The sequence below is a fragment of the Balearica regulorum genome, chromosome Z, assembly GCF_011004875.1.
Source record: "Balearica regulorum gibbericeps isolate bBalReg1 chromosome Z, bBalReg1.pri, whole genome shotgun sequence".
Lineage (NCBI taxonomy): Eukaryota > Metazoa > Chordata > Aves > Gruiformes > Gruidae > Balearica > Balearica regulorum.
Genome location: NC_046220.1, coordinates 65785149 through 65810187, shown reverse-complemented (window position 1 = coordinate 65810187; position 25039 = coordinate 65785149). Strand labels below are relative to the sequence as shown.

The following is a 25039-nucleotide window of genomic DNA, read 5'->3' as shown; positions in this document are numbered from 1 at the left end:
CTGCTGGGCCCAGCCACCCGCCTGCTCCCACTGCTGCGGGCGCCTGTCAGCACCACGGCATTTCTAGGAGTGCAGTCTCAGCAGGACTGATGGTCCTCCACTTTATTATTGTCATTATTTAATTACAGTCTGTCTGTCACCATTCATTTAAATCTTTCCATAATGATGTCTGCACTTACTCTCCAAAAGGTACCTTTTCTCTAGGCTCTAAAGTACTTTCAAACTCTATTTAAAAAATCACTTTACCTAATTTCTTCAAGAAATTCTAGAAAAACACTGTTCTCCTTTCCAGAGTGAGTTTTGATCCAATTATCCCCACTTCTTTTTCTGCAGCACTACTTTCTGAGCAGTATGTGGACACTAGGATACAAAACCAACCTGCACTGTGTGACTATATAGCATGTATTTACTGTAATGCACATTACTATTAATTTTGTCTTATTTAAAATGCATTGGAATCAAACCTCAAAGCATTTCAAAATGTTTATCTAGCAATTTATAAAAATATGCAAACCATCCATCAAGCATACTGACTAATCTTTATTAAAATGCAGCTCCCCTAAGATATTAGCAGAACACCTTTCTTTCAGGAAAAACTAAAATATAAAAATGAATGTTAGGTCATGGTTGAGAAGCAGACTGCTGCCAGAGAAGGAAAATCCATTACACTGAAAAAGCTCAGCCTCTTCTTTCTGTGAATTTAGTCAGGTGCCATTATCTGAAGTGGTCAAATTGCTTATATATTCTTTCTCAAGAAAACGGATTAGTGGCGTGATAAAGCAAGTATGTAGGAAAAGAGGTAGTTCCTCAGACCTGTAATGTTTAAATCAATATGTTGCAGTACTGATGAGAGCATACAAAATCCAGAAAACATGTATAAATGTCCCCAGGGCTAACTCTAGTATGCACTGGGAAGCTTTCCAGCAAACACATCCTTCTGAAGAATCATCATATGTAGCCACAATGACGATAAACACTTGGCATGGTCACAGAAGATATGGTTACATGTACCCTGTGCTTAGTGGCAGAGATCTTGGCAAAGAGTGCTCCCAGCCAGAAGCTGACAGGAAAAAGCAATCGTGGTTACTCCTGGCTGCTCTCCCATCCCAGAGAACGTGGCACAGAAGGAGGTCCAAAGAGCCAGAGGAGGTACGATTGTCATGACAAGAGGAGGTCGCATCCCTCAGCATCACACAGCTCATAAATATTAAGCCTTTTGCGCAACTGAACTTAAGCCAACCTGTCTTCAAAAAGCAAGTCTTTCAGAAAATGGATAAGGGCTGTGGACAGAAAAGTCCAAAGAGGAGAAGGTCTATAGCCCAAACTACAAGAACACTACACACAGAAGACGAGATGGTTTGTTTCACCAGTACGATGCACTGATGAATACGTATCCACAAGAAATCAAGGCCAGCTTCAGAGGGGAGTGAACAGGAGGCCAGCTGGATAAGAAATTGCAGTTGTCTCTTTAGGCAAAGAAAGTGTCTTCCAGTATTGCTCTAGACTCCCTATGCCAATGAAAGCTCCGTGAAAAGGAGACATAATTATATTTGACAAGCAACATTTTTTTCTCACACTGTTGCAAAATTCTTCTAATTGCAGTAAGCAATTGCTGGCAATAAATCACATATGAATTCTACTTCCACAACAATTTGTGTTGGGATATGTTAGCCGCAATTATAACTTAAATGATGGCATGTATTGTGTAAAGCTTAAAAACTCAAGATATTAAGAGCTTGAGAGCTCTAAAATCTTTGTACTTTGCTTTTTTGAAATTGTTTCATTGAAATCCTTTCCACTTCAGTTCTATCCATTTCAATTTTTTAAAATACTGGCTGTTTGGATTTTTTTTTTTTTTTTGGTATTTTTTTGTGTGGCATTATTTTGTATTGTATTTTTGTATTTAGTTTATCAAATTTGCTACATTTTTAGTTGCTTCCATTTCCCTAGGCTTCTATTAAATGTATCAAAGTCCACTTCATGATTTGGGTTCTGGAAATCCTTGCTACAGCTTTGTCACGTACAAGCAACAACCTTTAAAGGGAAACAAATAGGTCAGGACCTTGCCTTGGAAGGGTGCCGGAATACCTTGAGTGTACATGCTCATACTGTATTTTATTTTGTATCAATTGTAGACCCTGAATACACTCACTGAGTACCTGGTATGTCAAGAAAGATAATTCTCGTCACTAGTCCAAAACAAATTATAATATACATTAATGGATCATTTGGGGCTTATTTTTCTTAATTTTTTTTACAGTATTTTAAGGTTATATTATATTATTAGAATGCTTAATAATGTTACCCAAGAGGGCTGCCTGATGTTCCACATTATAAGACTGTGTTTTCTTTTCACCATTACTAAATTCTGTCCAGTGGTGCTGAAATTTTCCTTCCAATTTTTTTTTTTTTTTTTAATGGAAAATGGGTCAACTTTTGATGAGAAAGTGGCAGAGACATGTATATTATTTCATATTTAAAAAAAAAACAAAACTGGAATCTGTTTTGTGAGATATTTTAGTGACTTGTATTTTGCAGCAGAGAAGTGGAATTTAGCCAAGTGTCTGCAAAATGGGGTTTTTTGCTGATTCTGTGAATATGTTCATAAATTTCAAATAGTTACAGGCTTAGGCCAATCTTAAGTCAGTCACCTCATGTATCTGCATTATTGAAAAAATATTAAGTGATACTATATTAATTTTTAAAAATCTCCTGCCTTGCTCAGGGTTCAAGAGGTCTCTGAGGAACAAGCCCCTGTCAGTGGAATATTTGTCACATTCACTGGAGAAGGTAGGAACTGAATCAGGCAAGGACTATAGAAAGGTGAAAGTGCTTTTATGATCAGGAACTGGAAATAATATTTGCCCAAGCTGCAAAACCCTTGATACTGAACTCGTCACTTACAATAACTTTATCATAGGTCACTAATTACATGTTTCTCATTCTTGAGGTATTCACTCAGAAAGGCTGTTGCTTGAGCAATGTAGGCATCAGCACTTACAAATACAGATTAATGCAGAACATCTGAGCAGCTACTGGATGGATCAAAGGTCCATCAGATCCACTATTCAGTCTCTAGTAATGACCAAAAGTGAATGCCAATGGAGGAGGGTGAAAACAAGCAAGTAGAAGTGATACAACCTCCGTCTATCCCACCCCGTCAGCATTCTGTCATCCTTTCATGAAAACTATGCTCTGAATATGAGTCATTCTATGACAAGCAGATAAAACACCACAAAGTCCTAGACTCATTTTGGATATTCAATTTAAGGAATACTTTCACTTTAATCTCTGTGTTTTAATTCTCCTTATGTTAAGTAAAAATGAGAATACTTCCTCATATCACATGGGTCATATGAAAATTAATTTAATCATCTCTGAGAAGTACTAAGGTATCATAGTGACAAACACCATAGAAAAGCCAATGAAAGCACTGTAACTGCTTTTCCAATAGGTCTGAACAGCAGGTTGTCAATAAAGAACAACTATATAACGCACAGGAAGAAAACAATAGAATATCAAATATCTCATGAATTGAGTTGCATTCACTCTGTGCACTCAGTGAAAGCAGTATGGAATCATATAGGTAAGGTCTTTACCAAATTATTACGCACAGGATGAAACCAAGGTTCCTAAGTCAATCGTAATGTTGACATTTCCTTCTTCTGTGCTTGACTTCTGAATAACAGTAATGTGGTTATGAGGTTATCATGTATATGTTTGTGCACATATTGGAGAGATGGCCTAGCTTCGCTAAACTCTTGCATTTGCTGGTTTTTTTCACAAATTTTTTCAGCCTACTGTGGCACTACCAACAATCATTACTGATAGACCATCAGAGATTTCAGGCTTCAAATGCAATCTTGCAGATTTACATTCTAATGGTTAGTATACAGATCAACAAGTGCATGCCATTTTGGTTATAATGCATGTTTTATTAACATCATCATCTGCAGACTTCAAGATCATTGGAATATCTCATTCATAGTCTCATTATGGTTAACTACCATCGTAACATGAGCAAGTTTTCACTACAGTCTCTTGTGGTCCTATATTGTCTATGAAGTTTCTGTTAGTCACTGTAAAATCCCTATTGTGCACATGACTGTTGGAGTCTGAAAGAAAAAATTATAAAACAAAAGCTATAAAGCTATAAATACAGTGCTTTAACTATTAAAAAAAAAAAGATCATATTATAAGGTGGGGAATTACTATACATATTATGCAACTCTTATTTGGTAAAATACCTAAATGAGCAGATGTCTACGAGTTCTCAAGAACTATTCACAAATTAAATAGAAAGAAGAAAAAACAAAACGCTATCTGCTGCAGTCTTCAAATGCCACACACACAGCTAAGCTAAGCACGTCTCACCAAAGAAATGAGTCTTTCTCTGTGGAGGAATGCGGTAACAGAAATATCAGTTTACACTCTTTACATGGCATTTTTTCCAGTATTAAACAACCTTGGAAGCAGATTTGATGTAGTGGGTTGAAATGTGAACTGAAAAAAAAATTACACTTTTTTATAAATGTGAGTGATCTGACAAGCCAAAGCTGTTAAAAATCACTGTGTATTGCAAAACAAAATCAAACATTCTCCTCACAAAGCAATACCAAAGTGTTTTACTAAAATTTACAACTCAGCCTGCCCCATACAGAAATATGTATCTACAGAACTATCAGTACATTCAAGGACAGCTCAGGTTTTTCTCATCAATTACTGAGTTATCTGTAAGCACAAGCCAATTCCAGACAATAAACCTTGTGCTCCAGTTTGCATTAAGAATTTGGGAGGGGAGCAGACCAATAACTGCTGTGCTTGTCAGTCAACCACCCTCCCTGCTAGAACCACTTCTCTGCTGCCATTCTCCAACAGGCAAAATGTGCTGCCTTTCCTCATCCTTTCTGCAAGCACTCCCTCTAACACCAAAGGATTACATGTTTAAACTACCAAAAGCATTGCAAAGTTTGGTCAAATCATAACAACTGAACTACAGAGTTTCTTAGGATAGAATGATCAAAATGCTATCTGTTTACAAAGAGAGAGAAAAAAATATCAAACACATAAGGGCATCTTTTGAATTAAGTCATTTCCCATTTTTAGGAAAAATTGTGTACGATTTATTTTACTTTCTGCAAAAAAGCTGTTTGGCAACTTGATTCCAAAAGTCTATTTTCTTGATACCAATGCCATTACTAAAATTGGGACAGGACATGCCATAATTGCTGGCGCCAAGGAGGTGATTATATCACTCTGGAAACATTACAAAATGTGCAATCCAAGAGAATGAGAAGGAGAAATGCCAGCATCCAGCACCAGTCCCTACAGCTGAAAAAAATGTCACTGTAATATCGCTGCTTTTAGAATAAGCTTTGTCTCCAACTATTTTCCCCTGGTATCTGGTTGTTTCATCCTGTGAAGTGTCCCCAGGAGAATCAACAATTTTGCCAAATAAAAAGTACTTTTTAAGCAGTTCTTTTCAGCAAAACTCAACCTACATGTCTGAAGTTCTGCTAGGCTGATCACACACATGGGCGTGTGGTGATGTGCCCTCCTCAGCTGGCACCACTGCAGATGCACCATCCATCATCCTGTCTAGCCTACCATCCTGGAGCAGAACTCATGATCAAAGCCTTTGGTTAGCAAGGAGAAACCTTAAGCAGACGTGCCCTCCTCCAGGCCGTCGAGGGAGGGACACTGCTATTTTACTGTATAAGCTATCAGGAAATCCTTTGTTTCACTCTTTTCTTTTGCAGCAATGAAGTAGGATAAGAGGATACAAAAAACCTGTTCTTTCGCTGGATGAGTCATCCTGAGTGAATCATTTTATCCCCTTCCGTGCTTCCATTTCCCTACCTGCAAATTTACTGCTTTTCTTCATAGGAAACGTGAAGGAATAGGAAGAATAGAAGGAAAGAAAAACTTGCTTGTTTACTTGTTTTGGAACATTTACTTTTCAAGATCTTCTTATCATTAAAAATGGAGTGGAAGAAAACATTAGGCATTTCTGTAACATTTGGAAAGAAATGGAGGGACTAATGGTAAAAAAACAAAACAAAACAAAACAACAATAATGAAAAAATCCCCCCAAAACCCCAAACCCAAGAAAAAAAATTCACTAAAATTTATTATAAGAAATTTTATGAAAAAGGTTTAGAAAAGAAAAAAGAAACTATTTTTCACTTCAGGCAAGAAGTCAATTTTTTTTTAAAGTGTGACTTTTTTTTTTCTGTTCACTCTATGCTGTACTTCTACAAGACACAGAAAATCATTATGAATTCCCCTTTCAGGAAAAATGAGATTTTTTTTTTTCCAGAACAACAAAAAAAAGGACTATAGAATATTAAAAAAAAAAAAAAGTTAAACAAGAGTAATTATTACAGCAGATGAAACACTACTGAGGTCTAAAAAAAAAACCAAAAATCTGACAGTGCTTGGTATACCCTACTATACAGCCCTCTCAGGAAAGCACATGGGCAAGCATCTCTTCGTGGGAATCTGGTAGTTATGACTTAAGGAAGCTTTGACAGTACATATTTGCTTGTACTATTCTTTTTTTTACCCCCTCCAGCCTTGGCTCTTTGCCAACAGACAAGAACCTGCCCATCCATGAGAAAGACATGCTATTAAAAAGGATAGCATGAATGAAATATCAATACAGTTTTTGCTAAGTAACTTGTGTTGGCATATGAGTGCAACTTAGAAACAGTAAGCATAAATTTATAGAATATTCATGGATTTGTACAATTTCAGAAATTTGTACAAGAATGCTTGAGACATGAAGCGTTTGATTAAACAAAACAAAATCCTCAAGGAGTATTTGAAGTAGAGAAAACAGGAGGGGCAATCTCAGCTTATTCTTCAAATATTAAAGCTCATACAATTCCCTGATACTGGAGAAAGTGAAATAGCCAATACTGGGGGGGGATCTGTGTATTTTTAATTTTAATGAACTATTATGTTACACAGTAATGTTTGTGATTCTCTCTCTGTTCCATCCTTTATGGAAACCTGGATTTAATTCATTTTCTAAGCAGCCGCAATAAAGAATATTGCACAAGAGCTGACTCTGCAAAGCTAAATATCAGGAAATGGGGCCTTTTCTTTTGCTTCAGTGAATACAAAGTCTGAGGCTAATTTAACATTAAAAGAACTAGGAGGTAACTCTGAAACCAGATGCTGGTCCTGAGTTGCACAGAAATAGTACAGCAATGTCAACAAGGTTCAGAAAACTGCTCACCAGATTGTTCACCAGGCTTGTTACAAAAAAATCCACAACATGATAGAGAATATTCACATACTTAGCGAAGAAGAGCAGCAGGCAAAGATGGAATGGACTGGACATGTGTGCGGAAAAGGGGGAAGAAACACAACAAAGGATCCTTACCCTGTAAACTCATCCTTTTTAGCACATAAATACCTTTAGTAAACAAAATTCTATTTATCAATTCTTTGCATGAAATATTGAAGAAAAGGGATGTGCTCATGAGCAAAAGTACATTCCAAGAGCTGCTAGCCCTTAGATTTCCTTCTCTGGTTAAAACAACTGCAGTGTATTTTTAATTAATATTATCACTTTGTTATTACTGTATTTCAATAGTGTCTTCCAAGGAGTTTTGAAAGTAACTGGAAAGTAACTTTTTCTTTGTTTTGTCATTCTGGATTTCTAATTGCCAATGACTATTTAAATTAAAATAAGTTCTTATTGTGAAGCAAAAGCAAAAATATTACCATGATCAGTATCTGAAACAACAGAAAAATTGGAGAAGGCAGAGAAAGCAGGTAACTACTGGTTAGGAAATCAATCAGGTTTTGGTAATTAAAAAAAAAAATGTTCTAAAGAGCTACTAGAAACTGAAAAATACATGCTTCCTACCCTTCTAAACCCATGTAATGATACTGATAGCATAAATAGAAAGTTATATTTTACTGCCGTAATAAATAATTGTGAGAAAGTTGCAAATGCACAGTATCAGTAACAAAGTCATAAGGTCATCTTACATAGAGGGGAATGCATTCCTGAGGTGGAAAAGCTGTTTGGACAAGATTAAAAGCAGTGATGGCTTTACAAAATGTCATTTCCTAGTTATTCATTTCCAGCCTTTTCCAAAAATGGAAATTCCAAGAAGAAAAATACATTGCTTCACAGCTGTGAATGCCTTGCTTGCCAGAAATGTAAATGTAATCACTGTGTCTGAATCAAAGACAAATGGTGGCACTGCTGATGAATATGAGTAAGGACTTCATGGAAACGTAGACCTCTAGAGCTGAAAGTCAGATTCATTTGGAAGGGCTATCTGTGCATGTGCGTGACAGCAAGAACATCAGTTATAAACCGGCTGGTACCAAGACGAACATAGTCATAAGAGATAAAATCCTTTTAATAGGCAATTGTGGCATTTGCGTTGCCACAAATGCTAAGACTTTATGAAAGCTGCCACCACCACTAGCACCAGAGGTTCAAAGAATGCTTCCTAACATTTTTCCAGCTCGAATCTCTGGCCCTTAAAGAGTGGAAAACATATGTCACTAATCATAGTGTTACCAAGCATAAAAGCGGTGTCTGTGCTAATATCGACTGAGTCTCAAATGTCCTGGACCCTACATGGCATTGAACCTAAATGGTCATTTCGGTTATACTGAAACCCAGGCAAGCATGGGCCTTTCCTCAATAGTATGGAATTCAGAACAGATGGCACTGAGGTGACTGTCATGGGACGAGAGGGACATTAAAATAAAGATCAAATCAGACATTGGCTTGCCCAGTGTTTCCAAGAGGATAAATCAAAAAATAAACTTCTGCAGACTAGGCTGTAAAGGGCATAGCTTCAATATTACTAAGCCAGCCAGCACCATTTTCAGGCTCATTAAAAGAAGGGCATCTGAACAGTTCACTTAGAGAACTGACACAGAATAAGTTGAACTTTTCAAAAGTAATTAATTACGCAATTGTAGCATCTACCACTGATAATCAGCAAGGTTTGAATCATGGCTTTGATCCATGTGTTCTCTTACCATTCCTTCCAAAAATATTCTAACTTTTAAAAGATCCCTTATACTGTGTATATTTCCACTTCAAAGTCGCAATATTTTTTTTCCTGTGTCTATTACTCCCTGATTCTTGTCAAATTTCCTCTATATGTGGGTATAAATGAAAGATTAATATCAGAGGGATTACCTGTGATAACAGTAACAATGGCCTGGCAAACAGCTTTACTGTCCTTGGGTTCTAAATCACTGATTTCTTTCTCTTGTGAAGCTTATTGGTACCTTTGAACTGCTAGGAACTTAAGGCAGACAAAAGTATCAAATCAGGACTTAAACATAATAAAGAGGGGGAAGAAGGTAAGAATCTAGTCAGCTCTTTGGACTGTGAACATCTTCCAGAGCTAGCAGAGTAGCTATTGAAGTGGGCACTGCACAATGAGCAGTTATACTGAAACTTTGCTTTCTGGGATACTTACAGTGCAGGCTTTGGTATATCATGAGCTGCTGAGAAGGGAAATTTTTAAATTTCAAATTTTAAAAGTCTATTTCTAAAGCACAAGAAAAGAACTGAAAATTATGAAAGGTGATGTAAAAGTGGTCTACAGTACTGAACACTTTGTGAACAAAACAGCTAAAATGCTTACTATGCAAATGTAAACCAAAGATCAGGCAGAGTGACTTAAACAGAATGCTGTTTTTCTTGTCACAGAAAAGGCACACATCTATTATCTCATTATCTGATCCCTACAGAGGTTTACACTATAGAATAAGGTCAGAAAAGAAGTCAGGGAAACATCATTGTTTTCCAGTCTGGTGAGAAACAAATCACAATAGTTCCTAACATACGCGAATTCCTCTTTTCAGCCCTATTTCGTAGAAAGAACACAATCATCAGGCCTGTTTGACTTTTACAAAATCTCTGAAAAAATGTGTATTAAAGGATAAATAAATCCAAAGTTACTTAGAGAAGAAAAGAACAAGAGTCAAAGTATGAGCCAGCAAGGAAAAGCTGTCCAAACCCAATTGTCTGCTGCTATAAAGAAGCATTTGCTTAATTTATGGTATAAAGTTTCTTCCATTTAAACAAAAGAAGGTTTGTTCCCAAGTAAACAAAATGCCAGGAATGGCCTGAGCAGAATCTATTTGAAACATCCAGGTGGTTCAATGATTGACAAGAGATAATAAGAACAGTAGGAAATTAAATTATTATAGAATTATAGGATATTTCAACTGCAGATACTGTTTTAAGACTAAAGTAATGTAAAATTGAAGGAGACATGAAGAAAACCAGAAACTTATGTGAAAGCAGTAGCAACATCTCCCTAAATGTCAGCCTAGCTGCCTAGCTACAAACTGCATTCAAGCTGTACTTTACAGAAGCATGCTGAAGTGGAACAGTCCTTTGTACATTTTTAATTGTTTTCATATCACTGAACATGCTTAGGAAGAAACTTGTGGTACAATGGAAGTGGCTGGAAAAGGGGATTTGGTTCTCCAGCATCAGCAAGGGATCCCTTTGGGGCCTTAGTTCCATTTCCACTCTGCAAGAATGTATGGTGCTTTTTTTTCCTTTTCCATTACTGCCCTTCTTAGGGTAAGTCTGTGTGTGTTTCTTTTCGGTAGCCAAAAAAGTATGCAAGAACAGCAACACAGGACTAATACGGCCTCTACTACTGAAAAATGTCTGCAGATGAGTATAACCAGAACATCTACCAGCAGATGTACCAATGTTACTGTTGTTCTTTTGCGACTTGACATTTTCATTCCTCGCAAATCGTCATTTGTCATGAGTGAACATGCTCCATTTTACCATTGAGTCTGTCAGAGTTAGCTTAAACAGCGGTCTCAAGTTCTTATTGCAAGTGCAGGTCCGCTAACTTTTAAATGTTCATCTTTACTCCATATTTCTGTCTACAAAATGGGGCTATACCTGCCAACAATTTTTTTATGCAGTTTCAGACTTAACAGACTAAAACTGATAAAAAACTGTACACAGGAATTGGACGAGATCTATCTAGCATTTGTGAAGTGGCATTTCAGTCTATCATCAGATGTCCTTCCTCCGTATTTCCTTTTTCCTATGTATGTTACAAGGCCAGCAGATAAAGGCGTTATCATACCATCTTTATGCAAAGCATGAAAAGTAAATATACACATGCATCAAGGATAAGAAGGAAATACACAAAACAAAAAAGATGTTTTTTGTTTTCTAAAAAGTTGCAAACATCACTTGGCAAAACTTGAAAAAACTTTTGTTTATAGATCATGCAGGGAGGATTTACAGCACAGATTTGCACAGATGTCTGAACGTTGGGGGCCAGGCTCCCCGGCAGTCCCTGGGGAGAGAGCACAGAGAAAAGCTGGGAGCACCTGCCTGTGTTAGGATGTCATTCCTGATTTTCTGAACAGTCCTCTAGACCTACGCCATTTCATTCTATCGACTACACAAGCATTGGTGATGGGATTGTCTTTAAAATGGTGAGATTTTAAAAACAAATCACAGAGCTTTTTCTCATCTTTTAATTTTTGAAACTTTGAATTCAAATTTATGACCTTTTCTGTCACCATTAAATTTTTTATTTTTAAATGTGAGAGCTGAGAATTTCACAGGAATATAAGACTTGGGTTTATATAAAAATTACTGGAATTATGCCCAGTGGAAAATAATAGAAGCAGATACATTTTTATGAATGAAAAAAACTCAACTGGAACAATAGTTTGGATGGGGAAAAGAAAATACTATTTACACATGCAATTTAATTCAGACACACTTTAGGATGGCATGAGATGATAGCAGTAAGACTACAAACTGTTAAGAAAAAAGAGGTCACTTATGGGAGTGTGATGCATTTAATTTGGTCATACACACCGTAAGGAGTACAGGCTTTATCACACTGTGGCTTCTCACACTAAATATGAAGAAACATAACTTGTGAGGGCTAAATCACATTTTTAGCACACTGAGAGCACTTGGAAAATAGAGAGATAGGCAGGAAGGAACTGCAAGTTACAGTATATAACATATACAATATGTTATATGTAGATAAATATGCATGTCCACATAAGCACACCTGTCCAAGTTTACAGGAATCATGCATCTAAAGGGCAAATAAACTAAAAGGATTCAGCTGTTTACAACGTAACTGGATTTGTGATACAGCAATAAGGGTGTCAAACAGTGTCGGAGAGGTTGAACAAAGAAGGATGAAAGCAGCAGAAATACAGTTATACAATTGCTCAGTTGTAAGCATATAAATACCTATTTTATGTCTGGAAGTTTTGAAGGCAAAAACTGAAAAGAAGTGGGGCTTTTTTCATGAAGTGAAGTTAACATTATGAAAATAACTGTTTTGTTGCAGTCTCACAAAGGTAAATTTTAATGACATTCAAATGAGGAAGGCTATTTCAAACTCAGTTGGAAAAGAAGGTTTAAATGCAACTAAGGAGGACAGCAAAAAGCACAAAAGAAAAAAGGGGGGGGGGGGAGCAAAAGTAAACTAGCTATGGAGTTACACACCAGATAATAAAGCAAATGTATGAGGGTATGACAAGAGCAAAATAGATGTTGGCTGAGTCAAGGAAACATCACATGTCAAATGACAGCACTGCTCACAAGCTTCAAATCACTACACATGGAAATTTCTGAGACAATAAAGATTATTATGAATATAAAGCTCTAAGAAGGAAGATAATGTTATGTAACTGATCTCGTGGAAGAGACGCCTCAGGGCAGCAGCAACCAAGAAGCTTTTGTAGCAATTGGCTGGTTTTTCTCTATATATATCTCTTGGAAGGAATTTCCTAAAAGTCCTTGCTGGAATCTGCCCTGATGTTTGTGCGGGTGGATGCTGGCAGCAACTATGAGATGTAGTATGACACACCGTGGAGTTAGTTATTGGGGTTCAGAAAGCAGCGTAGCCATGTCACCATGGCAGAGGGTTCAATCCAGCATCATCCCACTAGCTCCCAGGGCAGCACAGCTGGCACCAACGTCCAGGTCTTTACCACGTGTTGTCTTGCACTGTATGTATGTAGCATCTATGTCCTTCTGTCTTTGAAACATGTTATGGGTACACGTTACAGAGCTATTTGTTTGTAGGGTCTTATATAATTAGACATAGGAATTTCTTCAAAATGTTGATAACTAAACAATATAATTTCACCAACACTGAAACTTTTCAGAAAAAAAATAAAATTAGTAGTAGCAATAAAAGAATGTTAAGGGTAAATTTCAGAATTATGAAAACTTTTTTCCATCAAATAAAACCATTTTTTTCTAGTCTGACATGATTTTTATTCAAATAATTGATTTGAATAATAATTCTAAATTATTAAATTGAAATAAAGCATAATGAAACTACTGAAACAAAATTTTTCAGCTGATCTGTGCTGAATTTATTTTGAAGTCTCTGACAAAAAAAAGACAGTTATTCACACATCTGAAGCAATCTTCTTCCTTTTTTAATGCTTAACATTTCCAGAAAGGGGGAAAGTCTTTCTTAAACATCTATAAAGTATTTTTGACTTAGTGCTTGAGGTTTTGAGTGTATTAGTGTTAAATAGCACCTTCAGGTATTGTTACAAAACCAGCAAATGAAATGGAGAAGAAACAAATTTAAGTAATGAGTTCCTCTATGTGTTTCTTGAATCCTTGAAACAGAGGTCAGATGAACAAAATCAGTTTCTGTCATTTAGCTTCTAAAGCTGTGTACTGTTCTGTCTTTCTATACATAACAGGCTTGAAAATGTTTCATAAATTTTTTGAAAGAAAAAATATTTAAAAGATGATATCGTATCATACTATAGTCATGTCATGCACCTATTTAAGTCATACATGCACATACCTTCATAGTATCACCAATGTCAACAACTAAAGGAGTGCAGAAATCTACTTATGTGTTTTGTAATGTGACTTAAGACACATTCTCTAGTGCAGATTAGTCTGAATTAAAACCCACCCTAGCTGAAATCTGATGGGAATCACAGTAATGAGGTTGACTCATTTGTGCCACCATTAGAATAATAACATCACTGCTTAGTGACTTCATGTATGTGAATTGCACACACTTAGAGTACAAGGTTATTTCAATACTACACTCAGCCTAAATACTTGGTTTAATTTTGCTGCTGTGTTCCAAAACATTATATTCTGTACTGGACTTCCCTTGTTTTATATGAATACACTCCTTATATTATAAAATAATGCTACAATTACTAAATGTTTAAGTACGTATTCAGCACTAGAAAGAATTAATCTAGTTAAATCTGCACACTGCACATGCCCATATACAAGCTAGATTCCATTTAGAAGTATTATTTATATTCAGTGGAGCTTTTGTTGATAAAATCAGTGACATCAAGAGCACATCTCCTGAAGCAGACATCTAAAATAGGTGATGCAAGTCATAACCTGAAAGTAAGTGCTTCTCTCCACTGAGAGTGAGGTTACTAGTTCAGGTATAGCAGACATCTATCTTTAGGTTTGCTGAATCCTGTGTGTTATGCCTTACACCATAATTGTGCTTCTCAGGAAATTGTGAACGTATGGCCTCATGGTTCAGTTACACTTGAATGGAGCTTTGTCTATGATCTGAAAATCTATAGATGTGTACAGGGACAAGGTATGAGAAGGAACTGTGCTGTAAAGACAAGAATATGTATCCAGGAAAATTGAGAGTGGATTATTTGTACACTAAAGTGAGTGGCAGAGAACTACTACAACATGTGCTGGCATGTGGTGGGGAAAGAATATTATGTATGTTTTTTTCTGGATGTAGCTTGAAAGAGAATGTCTCTGTGGAAGTGTCCTTTCTTTGCTGGAGTCAAACTTTGCCCTTTGCTCTGTTTGGCATGGCTTGCAATATTTTTGTTTATTTTTTTAAAAAAATATTATTTCAAGACAGCAGTTTTTATCACATTCATGTTAAAGTAATTGGATTTTATGTTGGCAAGTCTAATATTTCTGGTCTAAAAAAATGCAAAGATGTGACCATGCCAAAAGACTGCATTGGCAAGAAAAAACAGTAAAAAAATCTCTAAAATCATGGAATCAACTTGAAATGGCAGTCAAAAAAGCTAACAGCATACTGGGCATCATCAGCAAAGGTACTGAGAAAAAAAGCAGGCATATTTTTACCACTGTATAAAAACCTCAGTGTGCTCATCTCTTGAATAATGCGTGCAGTCTGGTTTCTGTATTTCAAGGACACGGTGGTGTTTGAGGAAATACAAAGAATGGCAGCTAAAACAATCAAGGGATGGAGCAGCAGCCTTTTGGGGAATATCTAAGACGACTACAACTCCTCAGCTTCTGCAGAAAAAGGCTGAGGAGATTATGACTGAGCTTTAAAAAATCATAAAGTTGGTAGATAAAGTGAATGAAGAATCTTTCACCAAATGCCACAATGACAGAACTAGGGGAGTAGGACACCACTTTAAAGCACAGTAAAGAAAGCGCTCTCCTACATAGTCAGTAAGGTTGTCAGAAGGCTGTGGAGAAAGACAGTATCAGCAAATTCAAAAAAGAGATTAGACTAATCCACAGGCAACAGGTCCTTAGATGGACTTTAAAGGGAATATGCAAGGATGAACCCTATGACATCCCTAATACAACACTAGTATATGCTGGGCAATATGATGTACATGCACTGCAGAAATCGGACAGGCTTCTATGTTCTCCTGCTGTTGCAGGTGAAGACAGAATAGTGCGTTAGGTAGAACACTGGTCTGGCCCAATAGGAGATGTCTTATATAGTTAGAAAATAGAATACTTGATCACCTCAAACTCCACTCTTAATTCACTAGAGAAAATAACATTTGTTCCTGTTTCATTTTGTAAAAATAACACTGTTTAACATATCACACTCTGTAAAATACTATGCAGGCTTCCTCATTAGCACTGACACTGGCAGAATAAATAAAAGCACATATACCACCTCAAATTTCTATGATTTGAGGCCCATACTGCTTATGAAAGCTTATTTTGCTAAATGAAGTCACCTATGAATTCCATCAAAGTCAGACTTCATGCAGGAAAAGTCATCTCTAGCTTGCAGGCTTTGTTCAGCATTCAGAAATCCCCCAATTCTGTGCATGGTATTTGGTACTTCAGTGTCCCCATGAGTTTGGACACTGCAGCTTGCATTGAACTTTCCCAGTGGACTGTATTCAACATCTTCAACCACTAAAAATGTAATTGAAAATTCTGTGAGGTCCCAATCATCTTTTGTTCAAGAGTAATTTCACAAGCTATGGCACCCTGGGACAGGTAATATTGCCAACAGTGACAACAGGCACTTGCCTCCCTCAATCAATCATAATACCAGAGCGGAAAAAAGATTAATCCCATACAGGAATAAAAACCCTTAACTCTTCAACAGCCAAGTGGTGTGCATGCTGTTGATGTTATTCACAGTCACATTTACATACTGCTCTCTGCTCTGTAGACAAAGACTCCTTCAAGGAATATTCTGGTTTTGCTCTTGATCTCCCCAGCATTGGTATTCCCAGTCTGAAAGTCAGCAGTTACTTCAAATACAGGCCTGATGCCAATAACCTACAGGTATATGACTCATTCAGTAGCATTTATTATATATATTCTTCATTTTTATACTGGCAATAGGCTTGCTAGCACCCAGAGATTAACCAAGGAACTGAACTGGTTTGGGATGGCCAGTCTCTAGGCAGCATGATGTAGCCACAGCTTCTTCCTGCCAGGCGTGGGTACCAAAAGACTGGGCCGTGCTCATGGCAGAGTTCTACTTTGTGGTGCCTTCAAGTCAGGAAGCCACAGCAGCTACCTCAGGTCAGCACAGCTGGATCTCTTCCTATTCTTCTGTCCTAGCTCTTCTGCCCCAGAAACAACACTAGTCACAGTTGTCAGACCAGAAGCTTTTTCTTGTCTCCATTCAATAAAACTTTTAATTAGCATGCCTATTGTGATCTGCATATTAAGGGTACGGTCAGGAAAAGCTCATCCAATACATCAGTTTTGTTCCCCTTATCTATCATCATGTTATAGACTGAGAAAGTCATACTTGACAAAATCCTTCAGCAATTTCTGATCTACTGAACTTCATGATATCACAGACAAGCAATATGGTCCACTTCTGGAGTTAAATAAGAACAGATGCATTGTTCTACAGAATACAACAGACTGAATCATCGAAGGCCTCTACTCTCGGGGGGGACTGTGGAGGCCGGGATGTGCACTTTGCAGATCAGCCAACTCCAAGTTCCAAAAAACAGGAAAGCCTGAATTGGCATATGTTACAAAAAATAAATAAAGACAGAGGAAGACCGACCCACAAAATAAACAGATAACTATCAGCTCTAGACACACCATGCAGAAAGGATTGTGGCAAAAAGCTGATGCTATTCCTGAGGCTTATCAGCCCTTTGGGCTAATTATCTGTATCATGACAAAATAAAGAAGTTCTACAATCTGACCAGCTGTACCTTTTCCTGCCAGTTAGCTGTTGTCCAACAACCCTGGCTGTCTGCTTGACTTGCCATCAGTGCCTCTCTTAAAATTCCGAAATTTTAATTCAGTTCCTCCCAACTAGTATTTTTTTTGTAAGTTCAAACTTTTTGTTCATTACAAAAGAAAAAAAAAAAAACAAACAAGAGAAATATGACATTTTCTGTGGAACACTGCTACACTACTGTTCAGTGGCAAATAGTCAAGAAAATGGAGTCATATTCTCCTTTAAATGCATGTCATCCTGTCTCAGCCAAGGTTTTACCTTACAGTGAGTTTCCTTACTACCTTGTTATTTCTGCTCAGGCATAACAAGACAAATCATTCATCTTCGCCAAGAAGTCTGTACCATCATTTATCCCTTCTAGACTATTCCCCAGAAATGTTCTGATTCACAACCACACTTCACAATCACATGCTGAATTAGGAATGAGTAGGAATGAGTGGCAGAATTGAGCAGCACTAATGTAACAGGTAATAATCTTTAACTAAATCACCTTCTTATTTGGCATAAATACTAACTGTCTGCTTTTACTTCAGTCACTATAAGGTCAGAAGAAATTTTCCAAGGTGCCTCAGAAAAAGAAGGTTTGCCTACAGACCCTGTGCTAAGGAGCAGGCAGCACTGACTGGGCAAATTTGCAAGAAGTGTCAGCACCACCTGGGCTCACCTAAACCTCCTCAAAGCCAGCTGGTGCACCTCTGCATGCTACCAGCAGGTGATACCCTTTGGATGCTTCATAATAGTGATACCACATCTCCTGAAGTTATTGCACGTTTTGGACAGAGGGTGAGTGTGATTTCAGGGAACTGAGAGCAGAGGTTTCTCTGCCTTGTCTCTCTCTTCCATCCTGTCCCTGGTCTCCACGTGTTGGGAGCCTGGTTTCTGTTCTTCATGGGAACTTTGTTCACATGGGAAACTATGGGGCAAGGACATACTGGGACTATTTATCTGAAACCCTTGCAAGAGGGATATCCATACCTCAGTACAACCCTATCACTCAGTCCCTGTGCTCCCAGGACCCATAAACCCTTCTGTGGCTTTTCTTCTTACATTCTCCCATCTTCTCCTCTCCCCACCTCCCCCCCCCCTTCCCCCCCCCCCCATTACCTCTGCTCCTCCAACACACAGCAGGATTGCTAAATTAACAGATAAAGAAAAGAGAATTACATGCCATAGGTCTCCCTGACTCCTGGCCTGAATATCCATCACTGCTCCTGACTTCATCACATTACTTGTCCCTAAGCATTTTGGTGCTATTTAATACTGTGGTGAGACTGTAGCGTTGCTATTCTACCCCACAGAACTGCAGGGAGTGGTGCTGACCCACAGGGACAAACCCACACACTCCTGAGTCTGGTGATTAAGAAGACCAACCAAAGGCATGTGGGTGATTTGGAAACCAGTCCTCCTCAGGCCCACCATGAAGGTTGCTTGGTCAGGTGGTGTGGGTAGGGTGGGATAGCCCAGGAGCTGAGCTCAGTGTGGAGCGGCCAGCAGCTCCCTCCCCTTCTCTCCTTGCTTGGCACTCCAGCTTCCCTCCGGTCTCTGGCTGGGGCAAAGGCTTGCCTGGCTTCACTCCACGCTGCTGGAGAACGGCATGTACCTTGTCTAGTCAGCCTCCAAGTTCTCCCCGAGAGCCACCTCCGAGCTCAGGTAGTGTTTCCAAGTGGCAGGGCAGCAGAGGACTCTCAAGTCACAATTAGCAGAACAGCTATTCTCACCTACCAGATCAACATTATAACTAAAGGCATCGGCAACAAAAGGGAGGTGAGCAGGTATTTTAGACAGAATACTTGGTGGTCAAATTAGCCTGCACGTATCAGCTACAAGGATTTTTTTCTTTGAAATTATTTCTTTCTTTCATGCAAGAATCAATGGAACTAGTCAAAAAAGAAATAACTGAAAGACAGAAGGATTAATCAGAAAGATACTGACTTATTTGCACAGTTGTACGTAATAATTAAGGTATGTATGTTTTAGCTCGCTACCTTGGAGACACCACACACAGTGTAACACAATAAATATGTAGTTCACGGACATTTTATTACTTTATAACATTTTAATAAAGATATAGAGCCACAACTTACTGCAAGTATTTCAGCAAAACTCTTTCTTAGCACTTTCTGATTGGGACTACTCTTTAGCTTGAGTAGTGTAGTTATTTAACTTTCGTTTAATACAAAACAGTTTTAGAAAAGGATAACTGGAAAAAATTACTTACTGCTTTAATGGTAGTACTGACATGGCTTTAACTCAGAACCCAGACTATTTGAAACATAAGGTTTTCAATAGCCTAACGTTCAATTAACTTGATATATTTCCACACAAAGAAATGTATCTAGTTACTGGTCTACCCCGCAGTAACATATCAGCCATTTATTTCTAAACAAAGGCTATATTTTAAAATAAATAATTTTATACCAGTTAGATATAGCCCTGAACAATTAGCCTACTATGAGTTTATTAAAATGATGGTGCTTTTATTAAAAACACAGAGAGAGGAAAAAAATGTGGAAGACATTAAAAGAGAAGAGGGGGCATAACACAGCACAGTCTCGCACATGATACTATAAAGTCTGTCTCCTCCCAGGACACTTATCTCTACCAGCCAGTCTGTGCAGCAAAACTACATGTAAGTATCCCAAAATAGCTCACACAAACTATAGCTTCATTTTACCCTCCAGCCTCCAGAACTGCAAGCTTTATATTAAACTTTGTTCCTGAAATATATCTACTAAAGATTTTTAGAAAGTACCTGTAAGCGCAAGGACTGAACCTGACTACTGAATGGGTAAAATGTATTTAATGGGTTAAAAAAAGTATGTAATGAGTTCTCATTTAAAAAATGCCACACAAAGTATTGTACAAGAAAAAGCTAAATAATTTTGTTTCTTCCTATAAATTGTGAAACTCAGCAGCTGAACATCTTCAATAACCATGCAAAATCTATCAAGTCAAAATTAAACCCTGTGACTTTCTTGGGACATGTTTGTGTGCCACAATAGGAAGCGGAGCTTGAAAGAAACAAACCAAACACATTACCACATTGCGTCGGCAGTCCTTAAGGAGCTGGTAGATCGGGATCTTGGCTTCATAACAATGCTCATTTCGAAAAATTCTTTCAGTATTTCTAGCAGTCAAACATCAGTTGTCCTCACAAAGCTCATTCTCAAAGTACTCCATTTCAAAGTATTTTTTTTTAAATCCTCTGCTTTTTAAACCCCTTGAAATCCATCTCCTGTAATAATCCAGACTGCAGAGGAAGAATTCTAACACACTGCAACTCCTTCCTTTTTCATGCTGAATTTACTCTAGCACTGTGCCGTTCGGAAATGACAGTGCTTTTCTCTTCTGTCTTGTATTGCCCTGGGAGGAACTAGTCTATTTTGAATCTATTCTCCCTGCAGGTCACATGGGAACGAAGGCAGCTGAAAAGAGTGTCTATCTCTTTCTTGCAGTTTGATAACAACAGGTTTAAAGGTCAATCACATAAAAGAAAAAAAAGAAAAGAACAATACTGATGGATAATAAATGAAAGGAAAAGATGAATGTAAGTTACAGTAACATTAGTGAGTTTGCAGGGAATTTCCACTTTGAGACGTGCTGTATAAATTAGTCCCTGTGGAGTAAAGAAAGGAACAAAGATCGTTCAGTCCAAGTTAACTGGAAGTCTTACCTAGAAACATAATTCTTGCCTTTCTTTTTCTCCTAACCCTTTCTAGATACTGTGAATAAACACTGTCTAACTTCACAAAACATAAAGTATTCCCTATCTGAAAGACATTCAAAAACACTGTGGGGAAGTTAAGTAAAAATAAAATTCCTTGCTGACTGTTAAAGTCAAACAGACATACAGACAGCTATTGTTATAAATCACTGAAGGACAAAATACCTCAGTTAAAGAACTCTAACATGACGTCCTCTCTACTGTACTGCAGAAAGAGATCTTTTCCTGTTACAATAAGTACATTAATAGTTAATGCATTACAAACAAAGTTGCATTTGTTATTTCTAGCAAAAAACTTATCATCAAAGCTTTGAGAGTTAATTCCTTTTATGAAATATTAGTGTAAGCACATTTGTCAATTTCAAAGTTAGAAGAGGAAAAAAATGCAGAGAACTGGATAGTGAATATAACATTTAAATTATACATTTTGAATTTGCTCTGAACTGTGTTAGAATTTTTTTTTAAACTGAAAGAGCAAAGTTATTGCTCAACAAGTGGTTACATGCATAATAGCCATTCCTTCGTACAGTCTTTGCAAGTGTTACAGTATATTACTTTTGCTGGTAGTGCAGCTAGATTAATAATGAAAGTGAGCACTAAAAATTGTAATTATAAAATTTATATAGACTTGGCAAATAGAAGGAAAACATGATAAACAGGCTATGCATTAAAATACAAAAACATTCATCACATAGGAATGTCCATAAAGTGTGTAAAGCTCTCTAGAACTTTTGCACTTTATTTTATAACAGCATAATAAAATGCATTACCAACTACATTGTGCATCAACAGGAAAGATCCTAACTGCCCTGGAGGCTTGTGCCAGTCATCTGCATATAAAACAGAAGGAATGTTAATAAGGTTTCTTACTAAGCATTCTGTTCTTCATGTTTTGTGGCACCTACCTTTAAAATATCACCTAGTGGTTAATGCAGGACCTTTTGTAAGAGTCCTGTGGAATCACAAAAGTTAACCTCAGAGCGGAAAAAGCATCTGTGGTAAATTTAACTCAAAGGGTCATACAGTCATGGGACTTTCAGTAACACTTGGGTCTGTCACTGTGCAGGTCATACCTCTACAGAAGTGGACATAAATCAGGCACTAGGTTGTGAAACTTTTTTATACCTTAAAAAGATGGGATAGGTCATGAAGAAAACCAAAATCTTCTGAAACAGAGGTGCTATTACAAAAGCTGGCCATTTTAAAAGGGTTGGTTTTTTTTAAGTGTGCCTGATTATTTATTATTGATAAATATCAACATTATTCCCATAGCAATGAAGGAACACAAAATGAAAGAAAATAAAGCTTTTGACTAAGTGGTTTCACTATACTACACTGGAATGGAATATTCAAGGACTACTTCTACTGTGCCACACCTGATATCTCAGGATGGTTTGTTCTCAAAAGCATATCAGGCAAGGTGTTGCCTCTTACTTGTAGTTAATAGAAATATAACTACAAATATCCCGTAGTATATTTACGTACTAACTATTACTATACAATATAAATACACTGCGGTTACACGTACTTATATAGCTGTGGTAGTGTTTTTCAATGCAGATTCAGGGAAAAAAAGGTCTGACGGAGATGCAGGTCACCAATGGAGATAAATACTAACACCCATTGCTAACATGCTTTCTGTTTTGGTCTCCATCGGCACCTTAGAAATAAAACCCTGCCCTTCAAGTGCCTGCCAACTTCAGACCAGGTGCTATTATGAAACATATACTAATTAGCAACAAGACTATGGTATTGCAGCCATATTCCAAGCAGTCAACTCAGAGCCTGTCCTCAGGCAGTAACCTTAGAAGCATAGGCTTCCTGCCAAAAGGAATGCATGAAGTAGGAAGGCGAGCTCACAGTTCTCCAAGGAATATTAGTTTTATGTGAAATTCAAAAATTTACTTTGGTGAAGCAAAAAAAAAAAAAAAGGAGAGATTGAGATAATGAGGAATAAAAACCAGCAACAATAAGCAATCAAAAAAACCCCTCAATTTTTCATCTGAATTGGTGTCTTGCAAGCCACGTGTAAAGCAACACCCAATTGTCTGTTATGTCTCAGCTCCATTAGTGGGAGAAGATTTCTGCAGAGAACCCAGGGATTTGATAGTCAGTATGAGAAAGACAAATCTTTTCTAAAGAAGTTTCTAGTGAAACTATTAGACCAACTTTGGCAGTTAGCAATAACTTCTAATTTGTACATAAAACCTGTTGTGCTACCATTTTTTAATATCAATGGTAGTTTTATCTAAGATTTAAATAAAGATAAGAGCATACCAGTCCACTGTGCTCATAGAAGATGACACAGCATTTATTTTAGACCCCAGGTCTTGGTATGGGGTCATATAATATAAACTCTCAGTTTCTCATAATTTGAGGAATTGAGAGGGAAATCAAGAGAAAATAAGAGAATAAAGAGAGAAATGGCCATTCCACTCTGATACCAATGGAAAATTGTGATATCAATTAATTAATTGTTAAAATAGCCAGTAAGAAGCCAGCAGCCAGAGAAGTAAATGGAACTTCTCGAAGACATAAGAAATCACATTATCGGATCCAACTTCAGTATAGAACATATTGGAAGATGGAAATGGTTCTTTTTTCCCAGAACAATATTTTTTGAGTAAGAGCTACTGCATTTTTATGTTATTAAATCCAAAATGCCAGGATGCAAATTATGTACAGATATATATTCAAAGTACTATAAAGAAGATAAATATAAGTATATTCATTGTTGTTTATAAAAAGATGTGCATGCCTTAATAGATGTATGTATAACACAGTGCATAGATATAAGCATTTATTTGAGACAAATGCAACAGGCATTTGTAGCATCTGATTTGTACATGTAATTCTGTAACTTCAAAAATACCATATTTCTTTTCCTTTTTGGAATCCTTTTTTAGGGTGACAGGAATAAAGACTCTCTGAGCTTTTGTTTGTATGCCTTCACAGTTAAGGCAGGTGTTGATTGCATAATGAAAATAGGGAAGAAAAGATTTTAAATTAACAAAAATGCTAAAAGATGTAGCTGTTCAGTACTGCCAAACACACTAATAATAAAAGCAGCAAGAAAAGCAACAATATTTTTTAACTGCATGTATCTGTCGACTGAGGTTTTGGCTGTATAGTCAAGCTGTCTAAGAAAATAAAGATACAGACGTAATTAAAACACCAATAATAAAATGAGTGCAGATTCAACCCACTTTGAGGGTGCTTGCATCTTAGTTACTCATCTTCAAATTAGTAACTAATTGAATTAAACCAGTGTTACATTGCACAAAATTGAAAATTAAAATGGATTTGAAAAAGCATGGCTTAGGGAACGAGGCGCAGGACTGACTGTTCTGTTCCATGCTTGGGAACATCTTTGTTTTGAGAGTATGGAAATTTTGCTTAAACATTCTGATTTTTGGCTTTCTCATTTGTAAACCAGGGCTAATGCATATCATGCTGCTTGAAAAGCACTTGGACATCAAAGGCTTGAAAACATGCAATAGGTGCCAGGTCATTAAGCTGAAGAAATAGATTCACAATCTTCCTTTTTAAGACTAAGTGATAAGCCCCTGTAGTCTGATAAGACTCAAGTTTAACATTGTAAGTTAAACCTGCAACAGCTGATACCACTTCTCTGGTTTACAGGGTGAAAAATTCAGGAATTTCTAGCAAACATGCATTGCTTTAGGACATGTAGGGACACTGGCAATGTATCAAGAGAAACAGAATCCTGGAAGCCTAACATCAAGCCTTAACACGTCAAGAATGACTGGGCCTTTGAGTATGTTGTTTGGAATGCACATTAGCAAATGAAAGGTATACAACAAGCTGCTGCTTCATA

At 37.2% G+C, this 25039-nt stretch overlaps 1 protein-coding gene across 6 annotated transcripts in view; it reads right to left on the bottom strand.

Annotated features, from left to right (window-relative positions):
* PDE4D (phosphodiesterase 4D) overlaps positions 1–25039 on the bottom strand; it is a 418117-nt gene that overhangs the window by 134020 nt on the left and 259058 nt on the right. The window contains exon 1 of one of the 6 annotated variants that reach the window (XM_075739989.1): positions 20517–20815. The exons of the other annotated variants lie outside the window; for them this stretch is intronic. Coding sequence (XP_075596104.1) covers positions 20517–20581 — 65 coding nt within the window. The 5' untranslated portion in view covers positions 20582–20815. Of the gene's footprint in view, positions 1–20516; positions 20816–25039 lie in introns of those variants that run through there. 6 annotated transcript variants of the gene reach the window in all.